This window comes from Dermacentor albipictus, chromosome 3 (assembly GCF_038994185.2).
Source record: "Dermacentor albipictus isolate Rhodes 1998 colony chromosome 3, USDA_Dalb.pri_finalv2, whole genome shotgun sequence".
NCBI lineage: Eukaryota > Metazoa > Arthropoda > Arachnida > Ixodida > Ixodidae > Dermacentor > Dermacentor albipictus.
The window spans coordinates 156,352,337-156,370,491 of NC_091823.1; the positions used below are offsets into that span (position 1 = coordinate 156,352,337).

An 18,155-nucleotide genomic window follows, 5' to 3' on the forward strand; every position below is an offset into this window, starting at 1 on the left:
AACCGCGCCAGTGTTGCCAGGCGTTTCGTAGCTGATAGCTGGCGCTGTTGCTTAGCAGGAGTTGCCGCGTCGTGCCACGATGCCACCAGGGGGCACCTCGAACGCCGTCCGATTAAAACCTTACGTCCGGTTAAAGTCCCTAGATAAAACAAGTTGTCTGGGGACCTTACGTCCGTTCAGTCCAAGCACAACGCTGAACCTTGCTATCAATGCTGAACCTTGCTGAACGCGGTCAATGGCTAGCCCTACAGCGAAAGCTGCCACATTTATTCCTTAAAAGAAATGAATAAAATTGTCTTACGGCCAGATTCGAACAGACGAACTCTACTAGCACACAAGCCCGATACTGCAACCATTACGTCACGGACGCTTTTCCCAAACAACAGCTTGCGTCATAATCATATCCTAATTTGGGCGCGTGCAACCACACAAATTATTTGAAAGGAATTACAACGTCATCGTACGTCAAAATTTCGGCCTATACCAAAGGTTTAAAATTTTATTAAATTATGGGGTTTTGCGTGCCAAAACCACTTTCTGATTATGATGCACGCCGTAGTGGAGGACTCCAGAAATTTCGACCACCTGGGGTTCTTTAACGTGCACCTAAATCTAAGCACACGGGTGTTTTCGCATTTCGCCCCCATCGAAATGCGGCCGCCGTGGCCGGGATTCGATCCCGCGACCTCGTGCTCAGCAGCCTAACACCATAGCCACCGATGAACCACGGCGAGTTATACCGAAGGTAATGCTGTCTAAAAATGTTTGCAGATACCGAAGATAGCAGAGTCAAAAATGTTTTCCTTCTACTACTATGTGCCTTGCGCAGTGACTTTGCCCCTATCTCTTTTCTTTATTGATATGATATAAGGAGATGCTGACGCACAATTTAAGGCGCCGGCTACTCCTTATCTCTTGAATGTTTGCATCATACAACATATAGGGTTCAAGATTAGATATCAAATAACCTTTTCACACAAGCACCAGGACTTATCACGCAACGATTTCACAGGAAGACTATGACGTAAGAAATACATGGTACATGCAATATAGAAGGTAAATGTCTCCACAGTTATGTAGATAAATGTCTCAAAAATACGATATCATCCCCAACTCGTTCAGGAAGACTTTTTTTTTCTTTCATCGGCTTCAACTAGCCCTTAAATTGTTTTCAGCTTGACAATTTTTTTTTGTTTTTTATTTTAGTCAGCAGTGTTAGGAGCCGCAAAGGGCACGCTTGCTTATTAAAAGCATAGTAGGCAGTATGCGAAGATACACCGGGTAAGTCCCACTGCGAACCCTTGTTGTACAAGACCCAAACATTTTTTTTTTTTTTTTTTTTTTTTTGTAGCAGTAGAGTCATGGCCACTCCGTGTTCCCCTTGACTGATCGAGCCCATTGCTGCTCACAGCGTGGATGATCGGACGAGAACCGGCCTAATCACTCAGCATGGATGTATGGCCCAGGCACGGCAGCGAAGATTACTTTCAATCCAGTCTTGTTCCAAGCGTAATGTCAAGAAGCGACCAGTGCTGTGGGAAAGAGCCCAGCTGCGATTGGTCCACGCAGGAAGCGGCGTCTCCACCGATGGCGGCACCGCACCGCATTGGTGCGGCCCCAAATCACACTGCTCGAATGGCAAGTGATGCCACGTGATCAACGCGGTGGAGCACCGTATAAGGTTGCCATAGGGCCGACAATGTTATGACACGCGTGCGTTCTGTGGTAGTATATCGTTAGTGGATATAAAACGGCTAATTGTGGCATACTAAAGAAAGTGAGGTATCATATCCCCATTACTTGCTGTGACAGTTACCGACTGAGCAAAGAACAAAGATGACTAAAAAATGTTTCCTTTTTTTTTTCTCACTACCGTGAACCATTCTGCCTACTCTTGCAGGATAGGGTGCCGCATGTCCTTGGTACCAAATTGCTGGTGAGCATAGCATAGCGTTGTTTTCTCAAGTTTTTTCTCAAGCCACTTGGTCTTGCGAATCGAGAGACATTGCTGGAGGAATTGGCCCTCCTCCCTCCGCGAGCTTTTTCTCCTAGTAAACGAATGATTCCAGGTTGGACGTGGCCGTTCTCTCGTTGGAAGATTTATTGAGTTTGGTGACCAGTCGCTGGCATGCGCGCCCGGTATAGGTGAGAGAGGGAAAAAAAAACACCACCACCATTTTTTCTTTCTTTTTTTTACAATCGAACGCAACAGCGTTGTTTTCTTTATTGCTCTGTTGCATCGACTGTCGGTGTGACGGCTCGGGCTTGCAAGGACTTGGCGTGTTTCTAAGCGTCACTCCTTCTCTATGCGTTATACGACAAGGCACGCCCGCGTGCGCACACTCGCGCGAAGACGGGCTCGAGCTAGCTGGGCCCCGTGCCGGAACCACCGCATTACGACGGGCCGTGGCTGGTCGCATGCCGGCGCTGCCGACGTGCGAGCCTTCCGAGTCCCCGAGGGGTCGCACGGTGGCCGCATCACCGAAACCTCTTCTATTCGTTGCCGTACGCTTCGCTATAACAGTGGGGCGGGCGCGCGACGACCCCCTACACATCGGCGTGATTTGAGCACTTCCTTGGATCTTTACAAATGGTTATACAGAAGCTGACTAGAAATACTGGCTCTAAAAAAGATCCTCCTCTACAATGGCACGCAGTGTAGGCCACGCGGAACGCATGCCAGGGTGAAGATAAACGGGGGAAAGTCTCCATCGGTGTCACTATGCAGTGATCGTGTCGCCGAAAAGAGCGTGTGAAAGCGTTTCGCTCGCGTGGTCGTAGAGGCGTTCGCCGTGCGGCAACGTTGCGACCCTTCGGGCGCGAGGGCAAAATCAATGCGATCGGTGGCACGAACGAATCGAGATGAGTACGAAAGGATGCCTATACAGTTAACACCGATCCCCGGTCGCATCGGCGCGAGGCGTCCGCTGTCGGCCCCGCGGCGCCCGCGGTCTCCTCCCCGAACGGGAAACGAGGCGGGCTTTCGGGATCGCGCAGAGGTCGCGCTGACGCCTCGCGCCGAGAGGAATGCGGTTCGGCCTACGCGCCCGTACGCGTCTTCTAACCGAAACACCTCGAGTTCCAGCGCGCATGCCTTACGTATCGCGACGAAATTTTGTCGTCCCATTCCCGCGGGTCGCTGTAAAACCTCTCGAGGCTATAGCTGAAGAAAAAAAAGAGAAAGCTAAAAAAAGCAATTCTGGCTCTTGACGCATATCATGGTCGCGAGTGCTCGGTGAACTACAAATGATGGCCGGTCGACCGATTCCATTAGACTGTACAGATAGCTAGCAATAAACCGCCTTTTCAGACCCATCATTGGTATCCGCCGAAAGGTTCGAATGACTGAAGCCCGGATCAAACGTTTAAGCCTACAATCCACGGCTCCTATGGAGCCGCTGCTGCAGCTTGACTGTGTTCGGTGTGCCGTGCAGGCCTGTGACTTTTTTTTTCTTTTTTTTTTCTGAATCGCGGAGCCATAGGTGCGACGGGCTAGAAGACACCTCGGGCGTTCCCCGACGCGGCTTACCCCTCGCCTCGCCATCCCCCGATCCCGTTCGTAAGACTACTCTCTCCCTCTCCTTCCCGGGAGCGCCTAGAAGATGAACGACTTGATCTCGTCGTAGAGGACGAGCACGAGCGCGCCTCCGGTGCCGCGCAGCACGTTGGAGAAGGCCCCCTTGAAGAAAGCGGCGCCGCCTTCCGTCTTGTAGATCTTGCCCCAGCAGTGAACGGTGCTCTTGTACTGGCGCTCCTCCACGGCGCGCCCGCTCTGCATCATCATCCGCCTCCGGACGGTGTCGAACGGGTAGGAGATGATGCCCGCCACGGTGGTCACGGTCTGGGCGATCATCCACGAGATGAAGATCGGCGTGTTCTTGGGGTCCGGAAGCATGCCCTTGGCCGTGTCGAAGAAGCCGAAGTAGGCCGCCCGGTAGATGATGATGCCCTGCGTGGCGGATTGAACGAAAAAGAGTGAGAAATATGGAACGTTTCTTTTCTTCCTTTTTTCTCTGCGCGTATATAGCAGTGCAGAGCAGAAATCTCTATCGCGCAGGCAATCTATATAGCAGCGACAGCTTTCTTTCGGGAAGAAATATTCTGTTACATCTGTTAGATCGCAAACTAATATATTATCCCAGCGTTACACGGCCGCTTTCGATCGCGATCGGGCCCTAATCGGCTCGAGCTCGCTCCGGATCGAGTGCTCTGGGCATCGCGATCAAGCCTGTTGATCGCGATCGCGTAGGCTGACCACCATGTGTAGTTCAGAGAGTTGCGGACGATCGGCAGGCAATAGTAACATTAGCCGCAATGACGAAAGAAACCTGTTCTTGAAAAAAAATGTTTCATATTGTAATTTTTCCCACATATTAGACCAATTCGATAAGTGCTTCGGATCCACTACGACCCTTGGCGCACTTGAGCTCACCCAAACTCGATCCGAACCATTCGGCCTTGTAGCAGAGATCATTGTCGATCGAGATAAAGAAATTCGATCCGCACTAGCATCGACCGCTATGGCAAGCGGCCGTGTGACACCGCGGTATTAGAAACCGAGACGGCAGACCGGTCGCAATGAATAACGAAATATTGAAAGCGAGAAACAAGGCCAGAACTCGATTGTGAAAAGAACTTACCTTGTTATCAGAATCAGAATCAGAATCAGTTTTTATTCATGACAAAATGAGGATAATTACAACATATGTATATACAGAAGGAGGTCCCGTAGTTAGAAACTGAAATGGGACCTCCTGTGCATGATGACTGGAATTAATAATACATACAACAATGGCAACATGAAAAATTTACAAACAAAGGTTTTAAGAGACAAGGCATAAATGAACAGAAAAGCAGCATATGTAAGTATTAAGCAAAAAACAAGGCTTCGACTTAGTCAACGAAAGGTAAAAAAAATAGCTAAAAGAAAGAAAGTGAAATAATATATATATACACATATATATATGCCGGAAGGAAATCAAGAGACAAAGAGAAAGTTAATAATACAACTCATACTATACTCAAATGGGAAAGTCAGAGGAAGTTAAAAGAAAATGCTTAAGTTCTGTACGAAATCTGTGAGCTTTGAACAATTTTAAAGGGAATGGTAATGTATTCCACAGAGATAATGCTGAAAAGTGTAGTGATTGCTTACCATAGTTGGTGCGAACTAAGGGCAAAATGAAGTTAATATCTTCAGCAAATCTAGTATTATTAGTATTAGTAAGGGATGTCTTCGGTATGATGGTTACTGGAATATCATTGTTTAATGCCCTAAAAATAAATATGGCCAGGTTATATTTAACAAGGTCAGTCACATTCAAAATATAATGTGCATGTAACAGCCGAGTTGCGCTAATGCTACGAGGTGAAAATGTTATTAGCCGAATAGCTCGATTCTGAATGACTTGCAACGAAGTTAGGTGACTGTTATAAGTGTTTCCCCATGATTCAATGTTATAGTTAATATGAGAATGAACAAAAGCATAATATAGCGACATGAGAGTAGAAAATGAGAAATATGCATTCGTGCTTTGATTAAAACGCGTATCCCGTATGCCATTTTCTTTTTAACATTAGCAATGTGAAGGTGAAATTTGAGATGGCGGTCAAATTCCACACCTAAATAGGTGCAATGATCAACTGCATTGATTAGGTGATTGTTGATTGAAATAGACTGAAGGAGCTCAGGCGATCGCTGATGTGAGGCAAAAACGACAAAATTGGTCTTATTATGGTTAATCTGTAGCTTGTTAAGTTCACACCATGTGGAAATTTTCACGAGATCTTCATTGAGCTCGCGTGTTAGTGTTGATATACAATTGTTAGAGCTAAATATAGTAGTATCATCTGCGTACAGAATACACTTCGATGAGGAGAGGCATCTCGGCAGATCATTAATATCAATTAGGAAAAGTAGAGGACCTAATATGGACCCCTGTGGTACTCCAATGTTAGTAGTAGCTTCTTTAGAGTAGTACCCAGAAATATTAACGACTTGTTTTCTATCTAGTAAGTAACTGCGGATTAGAAGTAGAGGCGGACCAGTTATTCCGATGGCTTCAAGTTTAGCACAAAGAATTGTGTGATTAATTGAGTCAAAGGCCTTGGATAGGTCAACGAATATAGAGGCTGCAAATTTACCTTCATCAATTGCTTTTTTGATATAATCAGTAAGAGATATAAGTGCCAGATTAGTTGAAAAGCCTGAACGAAAGCCGAACTGAAAAGGGGAAAGAATACTAAATTTGTCTAAATATTTTGTTAAACGTTTTTCGATAAGTTTTTCAATAACTTTATTAAAAAATGGAAGAATGCAAATGGGTCTATAATTCCGTGTAAGCGTGCGATCACCTTTTTTGAAAATGGGAATGACTCGACCACGTTTGAGTTCACGTGGAAAAACACCGGTTTTAAAAATCAGGTTAATGATAGCTGAGAGGACGTTAGCGATATGTTCCGCGATCATTTTAATGTGGTAAGCATTAATATTATCTAGGCCAGCACTAGTGGCTTTAAGGGTTTTAATTATTAAGATTACTTCATCAGGTGTTGTTGGAAAAAGGAAAAATGAGTGAGGTAAGCGCTTAAAGGACATGTTGCAGCATGAATCAGAATCAGAAGTGCTATTGAAGAAAGCATCACAAAATGCATTTGCAATATCAAGCGGATTAATGTATTTCATGTCATTGTGAATGATGCTCGAAATGACTTTCTGAGAGTTATGGTTTAAAAAGGTGTTGACTATTTCCCGCTTTTTCCTAGTGTTATTACCACATTCTATAATTTTTTGTTCGTTATAATTCCTCTTCGCATTTCTAAGCTTTGCAGAAAGAGAGTTAGAAAATTTTTTGTAACGGGCAAGTAGTTTAGTATTGAAAGGTTGCTTCTTTGTTTTTTTATATAAATTTTCACGAGACCGCATAGCTTTCAGAAGGCTATCTGTAAGCCATGGATTTTGTGGCAATGATACCTTTTTTCTGCATTTTATTTTATGAGAGTGGGAGTTGAAATGCGATGAAAGTGTGGTTAAAAATTGCGAAAAACATTTTTGAGGTTCATTAGACGACATAACTTCTGACCAGTCAGTTTCAGTTACGCTTGCAAGGAACATCTCTTTGTCAAGTACAACTTTGTAGAATGTCGTGTTAGATAAGGCTGAGTGATTGCGCAGGCGTAGAACGATAGGATAGTGATCGGTAATATCGATGGTAACAATTCCAGCCTCAGGTAGATCTGTTAAGTTCGATAATGCATGATCAATTAAGGTACCATCAGCAACGTTAGGACAACGAGTAGGGAGGGAAATTAAACATTCATATCCAAAACTGTGGAAGATGCTTGAATAACTAGAAGAATTAGATGAATTGGTATCTAAGAGGTTAATGTTGATATCGCCCATGATTATTGCATTACAATTAGCGTATGATATTTTTTCCATTGTTAGATCAAGCGCACTACAGAAGTGAGTAACTAAAGAAGAAGGTGAGCGATAAAAGCAGCCAAACACTAAGTTCTTGTTGCCTATACTGAAGACGGGGGAATCAAATTCAACAAACACAGATTCACAGTTAGTAATATTCAACTCCAAATCTGGCCGTCGTTTATATGGAATGTTAGATGAGACAAATATAGCTGAACCACCGTGATTACTAATTTCTCTGTGAGAATACTCAGAAGTGTATGAGTTAAAGCAGAATAGGTCCTTGTCATCATTACTAAGCCAGGTTTCAGACACACATATTATTGAAAAGGTATTGTTAAGTGTCGAAAACAGGTTCTCAAAATCATCAAAATGCTTGCGGAGACTTCTAGCATTGAAGTGAATAATTGAATGGTAGTCGCGTGACATGAATTTATTCAGCGCAGATGCTGACAGGTAAGAATCCATGGTGGATGGTAATGATATTAAGAGTCAGAATACAGGCAGTTAGTTGAAAACAGAAAGGTCGGACTCGTCAGCAATGCGACAAACACGGCTTTCATATGTCTTTCTGGCCTTAATCTGACAATTATCCGTCCACAGGTGCTTCCAGTTATTGGCTTTCTTTAGCACTAGTGCTTTGGAAAAGAGTGCCTTATTTTGTGGTGACAAGTGGTCATTAACAAATATGGGAAAGTTGTTGTCATATTTGCCGATGTCATTCAGGCAGAGCCTTGCCTTTCGTGCCTTGCCGATAAACTCATTCTTTTTCGTGGTTTTCGTGGTTATAGACAGCTTGGAATTAGAATTTATGCGTGGCATTTCTTCAGTCGATTCTGTGATGCTTGTTTCGTTGCACTATAGTTTCGCTTTCGATACCCAGGAGGACCGGGTATGCTTCAGCACGTCAACGATGTCTGGCTTTTCCGTCACTACGATTGTTGCTGCTGCCTCATGCGAACGTAACCAAACAAAACGCGTGCAGCAGTTTCGTTAATTTTTGGTAAGCAACGTCCCGATATCGCTTATTTCTGCACGACGTCAGCAAATGACGTGTGTCAAGACGTCAAAACAATGCCGGTAACGCCAGGTAGGGCACTTTGAGACCAACCATATTACCGAATTAAAGTATCAGTATTTCTCAACCTTTCGCACTTCCAAGGCATCCTCCGTTTACATTCGAGAAGCCTGCGTTGGAGTTTCCGCAACTTGAAAAAAAAAATACGTGTCAGTGGTTCATGGTTGCCTCGTGGTTTCAGTAAGCGAGTCCGTGATAAGATAGTTGCCGAAAATAGCCAACGGCTTTTCCTGTGACCGTGTCCCGCTTCTGTAAAAAGTGCCTCGCTGACTGGCACCGGCTGAGTGTGCAACAGCTGGGCACACAATCGCTGAGCACGCAATCACAACTACACACAGAGGCCATACTGACCTGGACGGAAACGCCGAAGCCTCGGTACAGCCCCATAAGGCCGTCGGACTTGTAGATCTTGGTGAGGCAGTTGCCCAGCCCGCTGAACTCCCGCTGTCCGGCACCCTTGCCCGTGTCGGCAGCCAGCCGGGTCCGGGCAAAGTCCAGCGGGTACACGAAGCACAGCGACGTGGCTCCGGCCGCACCTCCGGAGGCCAGGTTGCCGGCGAAGTAGCGCCAGAACTGGGTCCTCTTGTCGACGCCCCCGAGGAAGATCTGCTTGTACTTGTCCTTGAAGGCGAAGTTGAGCGCCTGGGTGGGGAAGTATCTGATCACGTTGGCCAAGTTGCCGCGCCAGAAGCTGAGGAAGCCCTGCTCTTTGGGGATGCGGACGAAGCAGTCGACCATGCCTGCGCATTGTCGAGGAGAAAAGAGAAAGGAGCGAGATGTGCGTTTTATTGTCGGCCTATTCTGCCCAGGATCACAGCGCAACTCGAGATACAATCCGGGACATGTGCCCGGGATACAACCGGTCATCGGTGTGTGCGGGAGCGATATTCGAAGGAGCTACACGTAGGCAAGTAGCGTGTAAACGAAGTGTAGATACTAACAGAAGCCTTAAACATCGTATGGAAAAAGTCCAGCACCGGTGATTGATTAGCAAATTAGCGAGAAACGTTGGAATGCATTTGGAAATCCTGGCCTCAACACCTTCGCTCTCAGCTGACGCTTGGTGTGCGTCTGCTATAAGTTTACGTAGACCTGCTAATGTACTCTTACATACTTAATAGCAGTGTGGCAATGAGCTATCAAAGGATCCTGCTTTTGCCGAAGAAATGCGTGGCACCCAGCTGCCTGGTAATTCATTTTAAAAACAGCGCAACCGCGGACGCAGGACAGCAAGGACAACGCCGGTGCTCGTTCATTCCTTCTTTCTGTCCTCCGTCCGCTGCTGAAGAGTTAGTGCAAGGGTCACGCAGTACGGGGGGATATTTATTGGTCTTTGAAAATAATGTTTCGTTTGTTTGAACTTCAGTTATGCTGCCGGCAGCGGTGAGGGACAGAATTAAAGAGATTAGTGCCATGCACGTCTCCGTTACTCGTTGGCTTACAACACCAACAGAGGGAAAGGAGAAACAAATGGTCAAATCTTCAGCAGCGATGTTGAAAAAAGGAATGTAAGTAACAACGAGAGGTCAGCTTATCGCTCGCAAAGTCTACATACAAGCGGCATTATTTTTAACTTCCCAGGTAAACACGAACGCAAGAAGTCGATGGCGTGTCACTAATTTAGACCTGTTGTTCTCTTCAGATTTGCGTTCTCCGTCATGCTGCGACAAGCCGAGTGGGTAAGCTAGACGGTGCATGTTCTGGGAGCAAACAGCGCTGAAATTGGTAGGAATAACAAGACGGCAACGGACGCTGCGTTGATTGCCAAGTGAATGGTTTATCGCGTGAAAGCCGGCACATAACTCCTGGAAGGGGGAGAAAAAAGAAGGAAATAACACGAATCGCATACTCCGCCCGATGGGTGAAGTGGTGACAGCGATGCCAATGCGGGTTTTTTTTTGTGTGCCCCTCAGCTTTACCCACGCCCTCGTGCCCACGTGACCAAGCTACTTGGTTCTCCACCCGAAATTGATTCTTCGTGAGGAAGAAGTTCACTATTTGCATCAATCTTGATTCTGTCTAACTTTCACTGCATGATTGCAGTTTGTATTGTGTCCTGCGCGTCTCCAGTTTGTTTGCTTTCGTTTTCACGGACCTGTGATTCTTTCATGTGTGCGCGATTTTCCTTAATACAATCTGTTAAGAGTCAGTGCCGTGTTGTTGCTTATTCCTTGAATCTGTGCCTGTTTCTTCACGTTGCTTCGCACTTTAAAACGAAAATATAACTTTTTTTTTTACTATTTCGCCACTTTTGCGTCCCTTTAAACTGCTTTGCGCTGTTGTAATATTACACTTCACTCTTTAAAAGAACGCAACACCCTATATATGGTCATTTATAGCGACGTGCACTCTGTATGTTTTATTACTCACATGGCATGGTGCACCGGCCACGATCACGTGCATTTCAGTTGTTTCTCGCTTGCAAGCTCCTCAGTTCTCCGGAAGTCAAGTTGTGCACGCCATTTATTGTCTCGAATAATGTAAATAAACCTTCCATCGTTTTTCTTTTTTCACTACATGAATTTCCCGGGATACTTATATTTCGTTTTGTTTGAAATTAGGAAGTATTCGGTATTCGATTCGATGTTTCGAAGATTGTATTTTTTTTCTAGAATATTGGTATTCGATTCGATTCGGAAAACATGCTATAAAATGTAGATTGACGAAAAGTACAAAGGACTACATATTTACGGAAAAGAAGCACATGTGTGCATTACATCGAAAAATTACGTGGTGATAAATTCGGGTGAACAACCTACAGGTACATCTCCCTTTCGTGACCGATCAGTGACGAAAGGTTCTTATATAAGTGAAAAGAATAATGAAGTCGATCCCAAGTTATTTGTCTTGAATATCGCTCTGTTATCTCTGATCTTCTGTGCGTTCTTTCGTCCGCGCTCAATACGCCTCAGTGACATTTGTTTTGCATACTGAAACGCCGGGGTAAATAAAAACGAATATGCGTCAACTGCACAGGTCCACATATGGTTTTTTGTGTCCCAAATCCACATCTTCATGCAGAGTAGCACGTACGTGGCTACATACAAGCCGATAGAATTATCTGCATTTCATTAAGAGCTCTCTCCCGCGCGCGTCATTATGACGTTCCTCTTTTGTTATTTACTTCTAACTGCCGGGGTGTTCGCACAAGTGCAATAACACAGCGCGCTAAGGGCAGGAAGAGTAGTGATCACGGGGATGAGCATGATTTGTGGCATGTAAGACCGCAATTGTGTACCGAACATGGGGCATGTGGGTCGATGTATTAGCGCGCGCCTGAGAAAGCATAATCCCATGCGGGTTTGTGGATTATGCATACATTAAAAGCCGAGAGACGGTAAAGCGAACTTCTCATCAGTATTGTCTAGAAAATGCAAATTCACGGCCGCTATTCGCGATTACAAACAACAGCGCGTTACTTGAGCGCGCAGCTAAGACGCCCAAGTTGCCCTAGATATTGCTATCGTCATCGAACAACATATTGGCATAATGGAGCTCTTTTGCTTGCAGAAAATCCGAATTACTCAAGATTAATCCCCACACGTGCGACACAGGCATTTACCTGTTGGTACACGGTCAACCAGTGCTAAGACGAGATTGTTTCTTTATTTGGTAGCACTGAACAATTGTTGTCGAGAACGATGCCAGTAGCATGATTACATCCAGTGCAAAAAAAAAGAAAATACGGACGTTTGGCTTAAATCTGTAAAAGTCAGATGCTACTTTAGGATCAGATTGCAATGATTTGGAGCTGAAAAAATATCGGCCGTAAATTGCCCCAGTTACATGTAGGTATCGGTAATAAACAGCTGTCGTTAGAAGCGAATGGGGTAGACCTGAAGTGAAGAAACCAGCTGTTAATTCATTTAGGGAACGGGCGGTTTTCAGCTTTCACATTTATGTACAAGTATCCCAAGTGAATACTTGAACATAATTCGTACAATTTTAGTGTTTAAACCGATAATATACCGTGAGAACTGAGCAATGTGGATGCATCTGATGTCCAGTTTCTATAGGTGTGAATGCAAATTGGCTGATTTTTTTTCTTTTTTTTTGTAGATAACCGTTGGACCATTAGAGTGACAGAATGGGTACCAAGAGAAGGGAAGCGCAGTAGAGGACGGCAGAAGACTAGGCGGTGCGATGAAATTAGGAAATTTGCGGGCGCTAGTTGGAATCGGTTGGCTCAGGACGGGGGTAATTGGAAATCGCAGGGAGAGGCCTCCGTCCTGCAGTGGACATAAAACATGCTGATGGTGATTGATGATGATTACGACGATGATGATTGGCAGTGGGGAATCATTGCGTGGGATCCCTGTTCCCACGTGACGACGACACGCAATAGTTTAACGTATACGTGCGAATGAACGCGCTGTAAAAGAGAGATATGGCGAATGCAAGCGTTTGCGTTAAACGGCATCCGCTCATTCTCATTTGGCAGCACACTGCACGTACGCGCATGAGGCCGTGAACTCAAGCTGCATACCACGATGGTTTTGTTGCACGACAACAGTGCGACATTCCGCGACAAAATCGAGGCATTCCACACCAAAAGAGAGAGCGCGACGCGTGTTAGCTGGCTTATGCCAAACCTTCGCCGAGTGGTAAGGAGTCAACTTTTTATCTTTTTTTTTACGAGAAACACTCGCTGCGTTCCCTGAATATACTTACGCTGAACTTCGGCTGTCTTTCGCTGACGTGTAGTTCAATATCTGTTCCAATAAAAGAACTCCGTTTGAGAGTACAAGCTGTCGTGTCTGCCACTCTTCCCACCTGGGTTCATTGCTCGTACCCGACACTCTGGCACACTTGCTCCTGGAATGCCCGTGGCAGGAAGGCAGCGAAATGCAACCAGAAACGCAAGCAAACGACCTGTTCGAAACGTGGGTGGCCACGCTAACCCTCGGAGACCTGGAAGACCAACGACAACTCGTCGCCAGGGCTAAGAGGGCAGTCGAAGCCAGAGGGTTCCTGGACTAAGGAGCCCTCCCACCTTAGGGTGATACCCGGCCTCGCTCGGGACACTGTTTCGTCTAATAAACGTTTCTCTCTCTCTCTCTCTCTCTCTCTCTCTCTTTTCTTTCGATACGCGGTATAAGCAGAATATTCTTATTGATTCGCTACTTTTAAACGTCCTCCAAAATTGCTACGTTTATGGCTGCATAACAGCGCAGGAAGAGACCAGAGACGGCGAGCGGCGGAGACGAGAAACGGCCCAATTCACGCGGCGGTATATATCCGCGCGATCAGCCACCGCATATATCCGGCTTGCGTATAGTGCCTCCCTGCTCTTAAATGTTCCCTAACAGCCGAGAGACAGTATGGGGAAAAAAAACTAACCGTATAGCTAGTGTATTCCAGGTTATGAGAGTTACAGTTCCCAAAATTTTGATCGAGTGGTTTGTTTCCGCCTTTATCAAAGCGAAACCTTCTTACGTGCTGAACAATGTACGTGGTGAACAATGGTGAACTGCGGCACACCGCAATTCCACCACCGACCAATAACAAAATACCATTGTACGAGGAACTTCACAAAATCGGTTCCAGTCAGTGGGCTGCTTCGAATAGTGTCTCGTTCTGACTCTGACTGTTTTTCTTCGTGTTGTTTCGACGTGTCCCATTAATGCTTGTCTCGAATATGGCAAAAAAAAAAGTGGGTGCCACCTATATGCAGCGTCCATTCTTTTTAATCGATTGTGCGAAAATGAGGTCGCCTGACTCGTCGCAGAAAAGCAAGCAAGCTGATTTATTTTTCATTTCATTGGTACGCCAACAAAATGCCAAGACTTTTCTTCTATGCATCGACCGAATGGCATCCCTGGCAAAGCTGGCCTTAATATATATATATATATATATATATATATATATATATATATATATATATATATATATATATATATATATATATATATATATATATATATATATATACATATATGCGTTTTGCCGAGCCATGGTAATGAATAATTGTCATCCACACGAAAGTTGCATGAAGCTGCGAAGAAAAACAAACAAAACATTCGGGTGTTAGTCAAAGGCAAAGCTTCGCTCTCATAGAAAATTAATCCCGGGTGGGTCAATGATAAGTATTCCTTCTCATAAAAGTCTATCCCACTCGTCTTTTCCGCAGAATTAAACTTCATATCAGAAAAAAATTGACTCGCCATCTCGGGCCTGCGAAAGTGGATGTCCGGCGAATCTGTCGAGAACCCCCACTACAACTGCTGACGGGGAGGGGGGGAGGCAATGCTCTATTGCTTTAGAGTAATGGTAGCAACGGTGGTAATGGCAATCTTGGCAGCACGTCGCTGCGCATAGCGGTCCTCCTGCAACAGCATTGAAATCAGTTGCTATGCTCTCTCTCTCTCTCTCTCTCTCTCTCTCTATATATATATATATATATATATATATATATATAATATATATATATATATATATATATATATATATATATATATATATATATATATACTGGAAACGAATTCTTGTATCTTCTTAGTTTTGTATCGATCCACCCCTGCTATGTCTCGCATGAAGACAGCGGTATTTGTAAGTAAATAAAAATAAAAAAAGGCTGCGACATGACTCCCCACGTCACAAGCTGCGGTCCGCGCGGCAGCTTGCTATCAGTAGCGCCTTCTCATCAATTATGTGGTTCTTACGCTTTTTTTTTTTAAATTGAAATGTATACTGTCCCGTATGTTGTATGCATGATTCGAAAGAATGTATGCACTGTTCGGTTCACTTTGCTGACTGCTTGAAGACATCTGCCTTACGGGTGTTCGGGACACTGCTCCTGGCCCTGCACTTCCGCCGAGATCGGCCCACGTTTTTTGCTAACGGACGCGGACGAGAAAAAAACGTCACCCAATTGCTAACAGCTTCGCTGCAAGACAAGTGTTTTTACTCCTGAACTGTTTGTCAGAGCAGAGGCCGGTGGAGCGTGATATTGGGCACATTCCTAGCAAGGACGGCCGTATAATGGTAAACGGACAAGAGACCTCGCGAACTCGGCTCCTGCCTTGCTGTATCATTATAGGCGAGAAACGCGTAGAGCTTTGGCCCGTAAGACACGCCCCCAGCCGATGTCTACGTTCGCACGACTCTATCCAAGCACCTTTATGCGCAACTGCTATTCTTGACGTAGGCAAATGCAGTTATTGTTGAGTGTAAATAACTGTAATTGATGTGCCGTCAAACGGCTGTTACAACTGAAACTTGCAATAATCCTAGGCGCACTCGGTTCCTTAAATTGCTTTTCTTTTTTCCCTCTTTATTTCTTTTTCTCTCTCTTTCTCCCTCTCTCCTCCTTTCCCTTATATATATATATATATATATATACAGGCCCGCACCCACGGCCAGTGGTTCCTCACGGTCAAAACATACGAACATCGAGTCACTAAAGAAATGCCGCGGCGTCTATATTTAAGGCAGCGGCCCTCTGCGCTCGCCCGGAGAGAGTGGCCCGACCCGATGCCCCAGAACAGAGCCGTGGCGGTCGACCGGGGTCACCTTCCCCGGGACATAACAGCCGCGCGCAGAACACAGCGCGCGCGCCCTCGACACCCGGTGGTTTTCCTCGCTGCCGCTACTGGAATGATTGAGAGGGAGAGTTACCGAAGACGGAATCAGCCGCCGCGACGGCGCTAGCAGACGACAGCCTCGCGTCACAAAGTGCGTTGAAGTGACGTCAGCGAAAGTTGCGCTCGCCGCTGGCCAATCGCGCGCGGGGACGCGGCACTGACGTCAGAAGGGAGCGCCGGCAATCAATGGGGGTCCTTTCCAGCCGTGTTCTGCAGCAGCAGTGAGGGTGTGTCGTCTGTGTCGCGGCGTAGAAAGGCCGCCTGTTGGCTCCTTTACATTTTTAGAATTTTCTGTGGCGGCCGCGTTCGTTTCACAGGCGGAAGCAAAGTAGACGCGCACGCCTCGAGCCAAGGCTGACTCCATTACAGCTCGATATTGAGACTGCGTCCTCGGTCGTGCTAGGGGTCCGGGGCCTCTTCGCATCGTGTCGCGACGTCGCAGAAAGAGTCCCAATTCTGTGACTGGAATGCCAGTTATCGTGAGGTGGTGACCGACCGCAGATGAGTCGATTGCGACATCGGACGAGCGAGTTCACCGACGCGGCAAGGCAGTGAGCCGTCCTTCGCTGATCTCCTCAGACTGGCTCGCTTAGATTTTTGTTTTGTTGTAGGAATCCAAGGGGGCTTCGTTCTGTGAGCATCTTTCTAAGGTTTCGTGACCGTCTTCGCTGCTGACTCACAAGGCATCGTCTCCTTCGCTACGCGGAAATCTTTCGATTAAAAGAGCTTCGGGTTCAAGGTCGGCACCACCTCCATGGAGTACACCCTAACACCGAGCTGAATCCGAAATTCGTTTTTATTGTGAAGTTTGACGTCCGGAGCCTTCCACTGAGAAAGGAGCGTTTGTATTTATTTATTTATTTATTTATTTATTTATTTATTTATGAGGAAAATGTAGAAGATCAATGGACCAATTGTTATTTGAAGAAATGATGGCACATGGAGGTGTCGTTTGCCAACAGTTTGCCAACAGGGCAGTTTAGTTTGAGGTTATATATATATATACGGAAGGAATGTGTGGCGGTCTACACTTTGCTTCCGTGGACCGCCACGGAGGGAACGAGCTCTAGTGTCTTCCTTTCCCGTGCCGGTGGCAGAAAGTTGGGCTCTCAAGCTTGGGGTTCATCGCGAACCTAGACCTAATGAGTGAAAGGCTCTTCAAGCACATCTCTTCCGAACACCGAGGCCGTGCCAACGATTGCCTCGCTCCAAGGTGCGTCCGTCGACGTTCACGTGCTCTGGAATATCTTGACTGGCTGATTGCTGGAGTAATTTTAGAAATCTAGCTATCAGATGTGTCCCCTACGTCTGTACCCAACATTGAATTGTTGCACTAACGAACAAATGACACGAAATCAGCCCTTACAGCGAGTGCACATTTGCGAAGCCGTCTGCTGCGCTGCAAAGGTTAGAGATTGATAACTTGCATGCCGCAAATCATGAAGCTGTCTTATACGTGTGTGTGTGTGGTATGCGATATGCGTATACTCGTGTTTCTGACAATTAACTCTAGTTCTTAGTCTCCGGCCGTGTCGTGTTTCCTTGGCGTCCCTTGTTTATCGCCCAACTAATCGTCAGTATGAAATAGCAGCTCACCCAGCATTCTCTATTTCTATGTGTAGTTCTCTGTCGCACAGTTCTCTGTTGCATGCGCTGGATTCATTTACATAACATAAGAAAAACACAAAAGGTGACAAATATAGCGCCTTCCTTACAGCACCTGATAAAAGCCCAGAAGGAAATAGAAGCAGCAGTCACGTCTCGGCAAGGAATCTCCTTGGGGCATTGCACCTCTCCGCCTTCAACAGTACTTCTCTCCCTGGTACGCGCACGTCCTCGTTAATCTTTCAGCGTCGCTTACCCAACACATTTTTATTAGGCTTCCCTAGATTTCTAGTTCGGTGCTCCCTGCGTTGTTCACGATGTATTCACAACTTGGCCTAAATTCTGAAAACGCAGCGGCGGCGTCAATTTTCGATTTCTTAGTTTAGACGATAAGTTAGGTGTACGGCTGCATAACAACCTCGAATAATAGAAAACGGAGCTTCATAAAAGGTTGAAAAAAAGAAAA

General features: G+C 45.8%; 1 protein-coding gene across 1 annotated transcript in view; it reads right to left on the reverse strand.

Moving 5' to 3' along the window:
• Positions 1-2,083: 2,083 nt before the first annotated feature.
• The window catches only part of LOC135920578 (ADP,ATP carrier protein-like), a 69,678-nt gene continuing 53,606 nt past the window's right edge, over positions 2,084-18,155 (reverse strand). Inside the window, exons 3-4 of the mRNA XM_065454902.2 lie at positions 8,853-9,241; positions 2,084-3,949 (exon numbers count right to left, since the gene is read on the reverse strand). Coding sequence (XP_065310974.1) covers positions 3,596-3,949; positions 8,853-9,241 — 743 coding nt within the window. The 3' untranslated portion in view covers positions 2,084-3,595. The remainder of the gene's footprint in view (positions 3,950-8,852; positions 9,242-18,155) is intronic.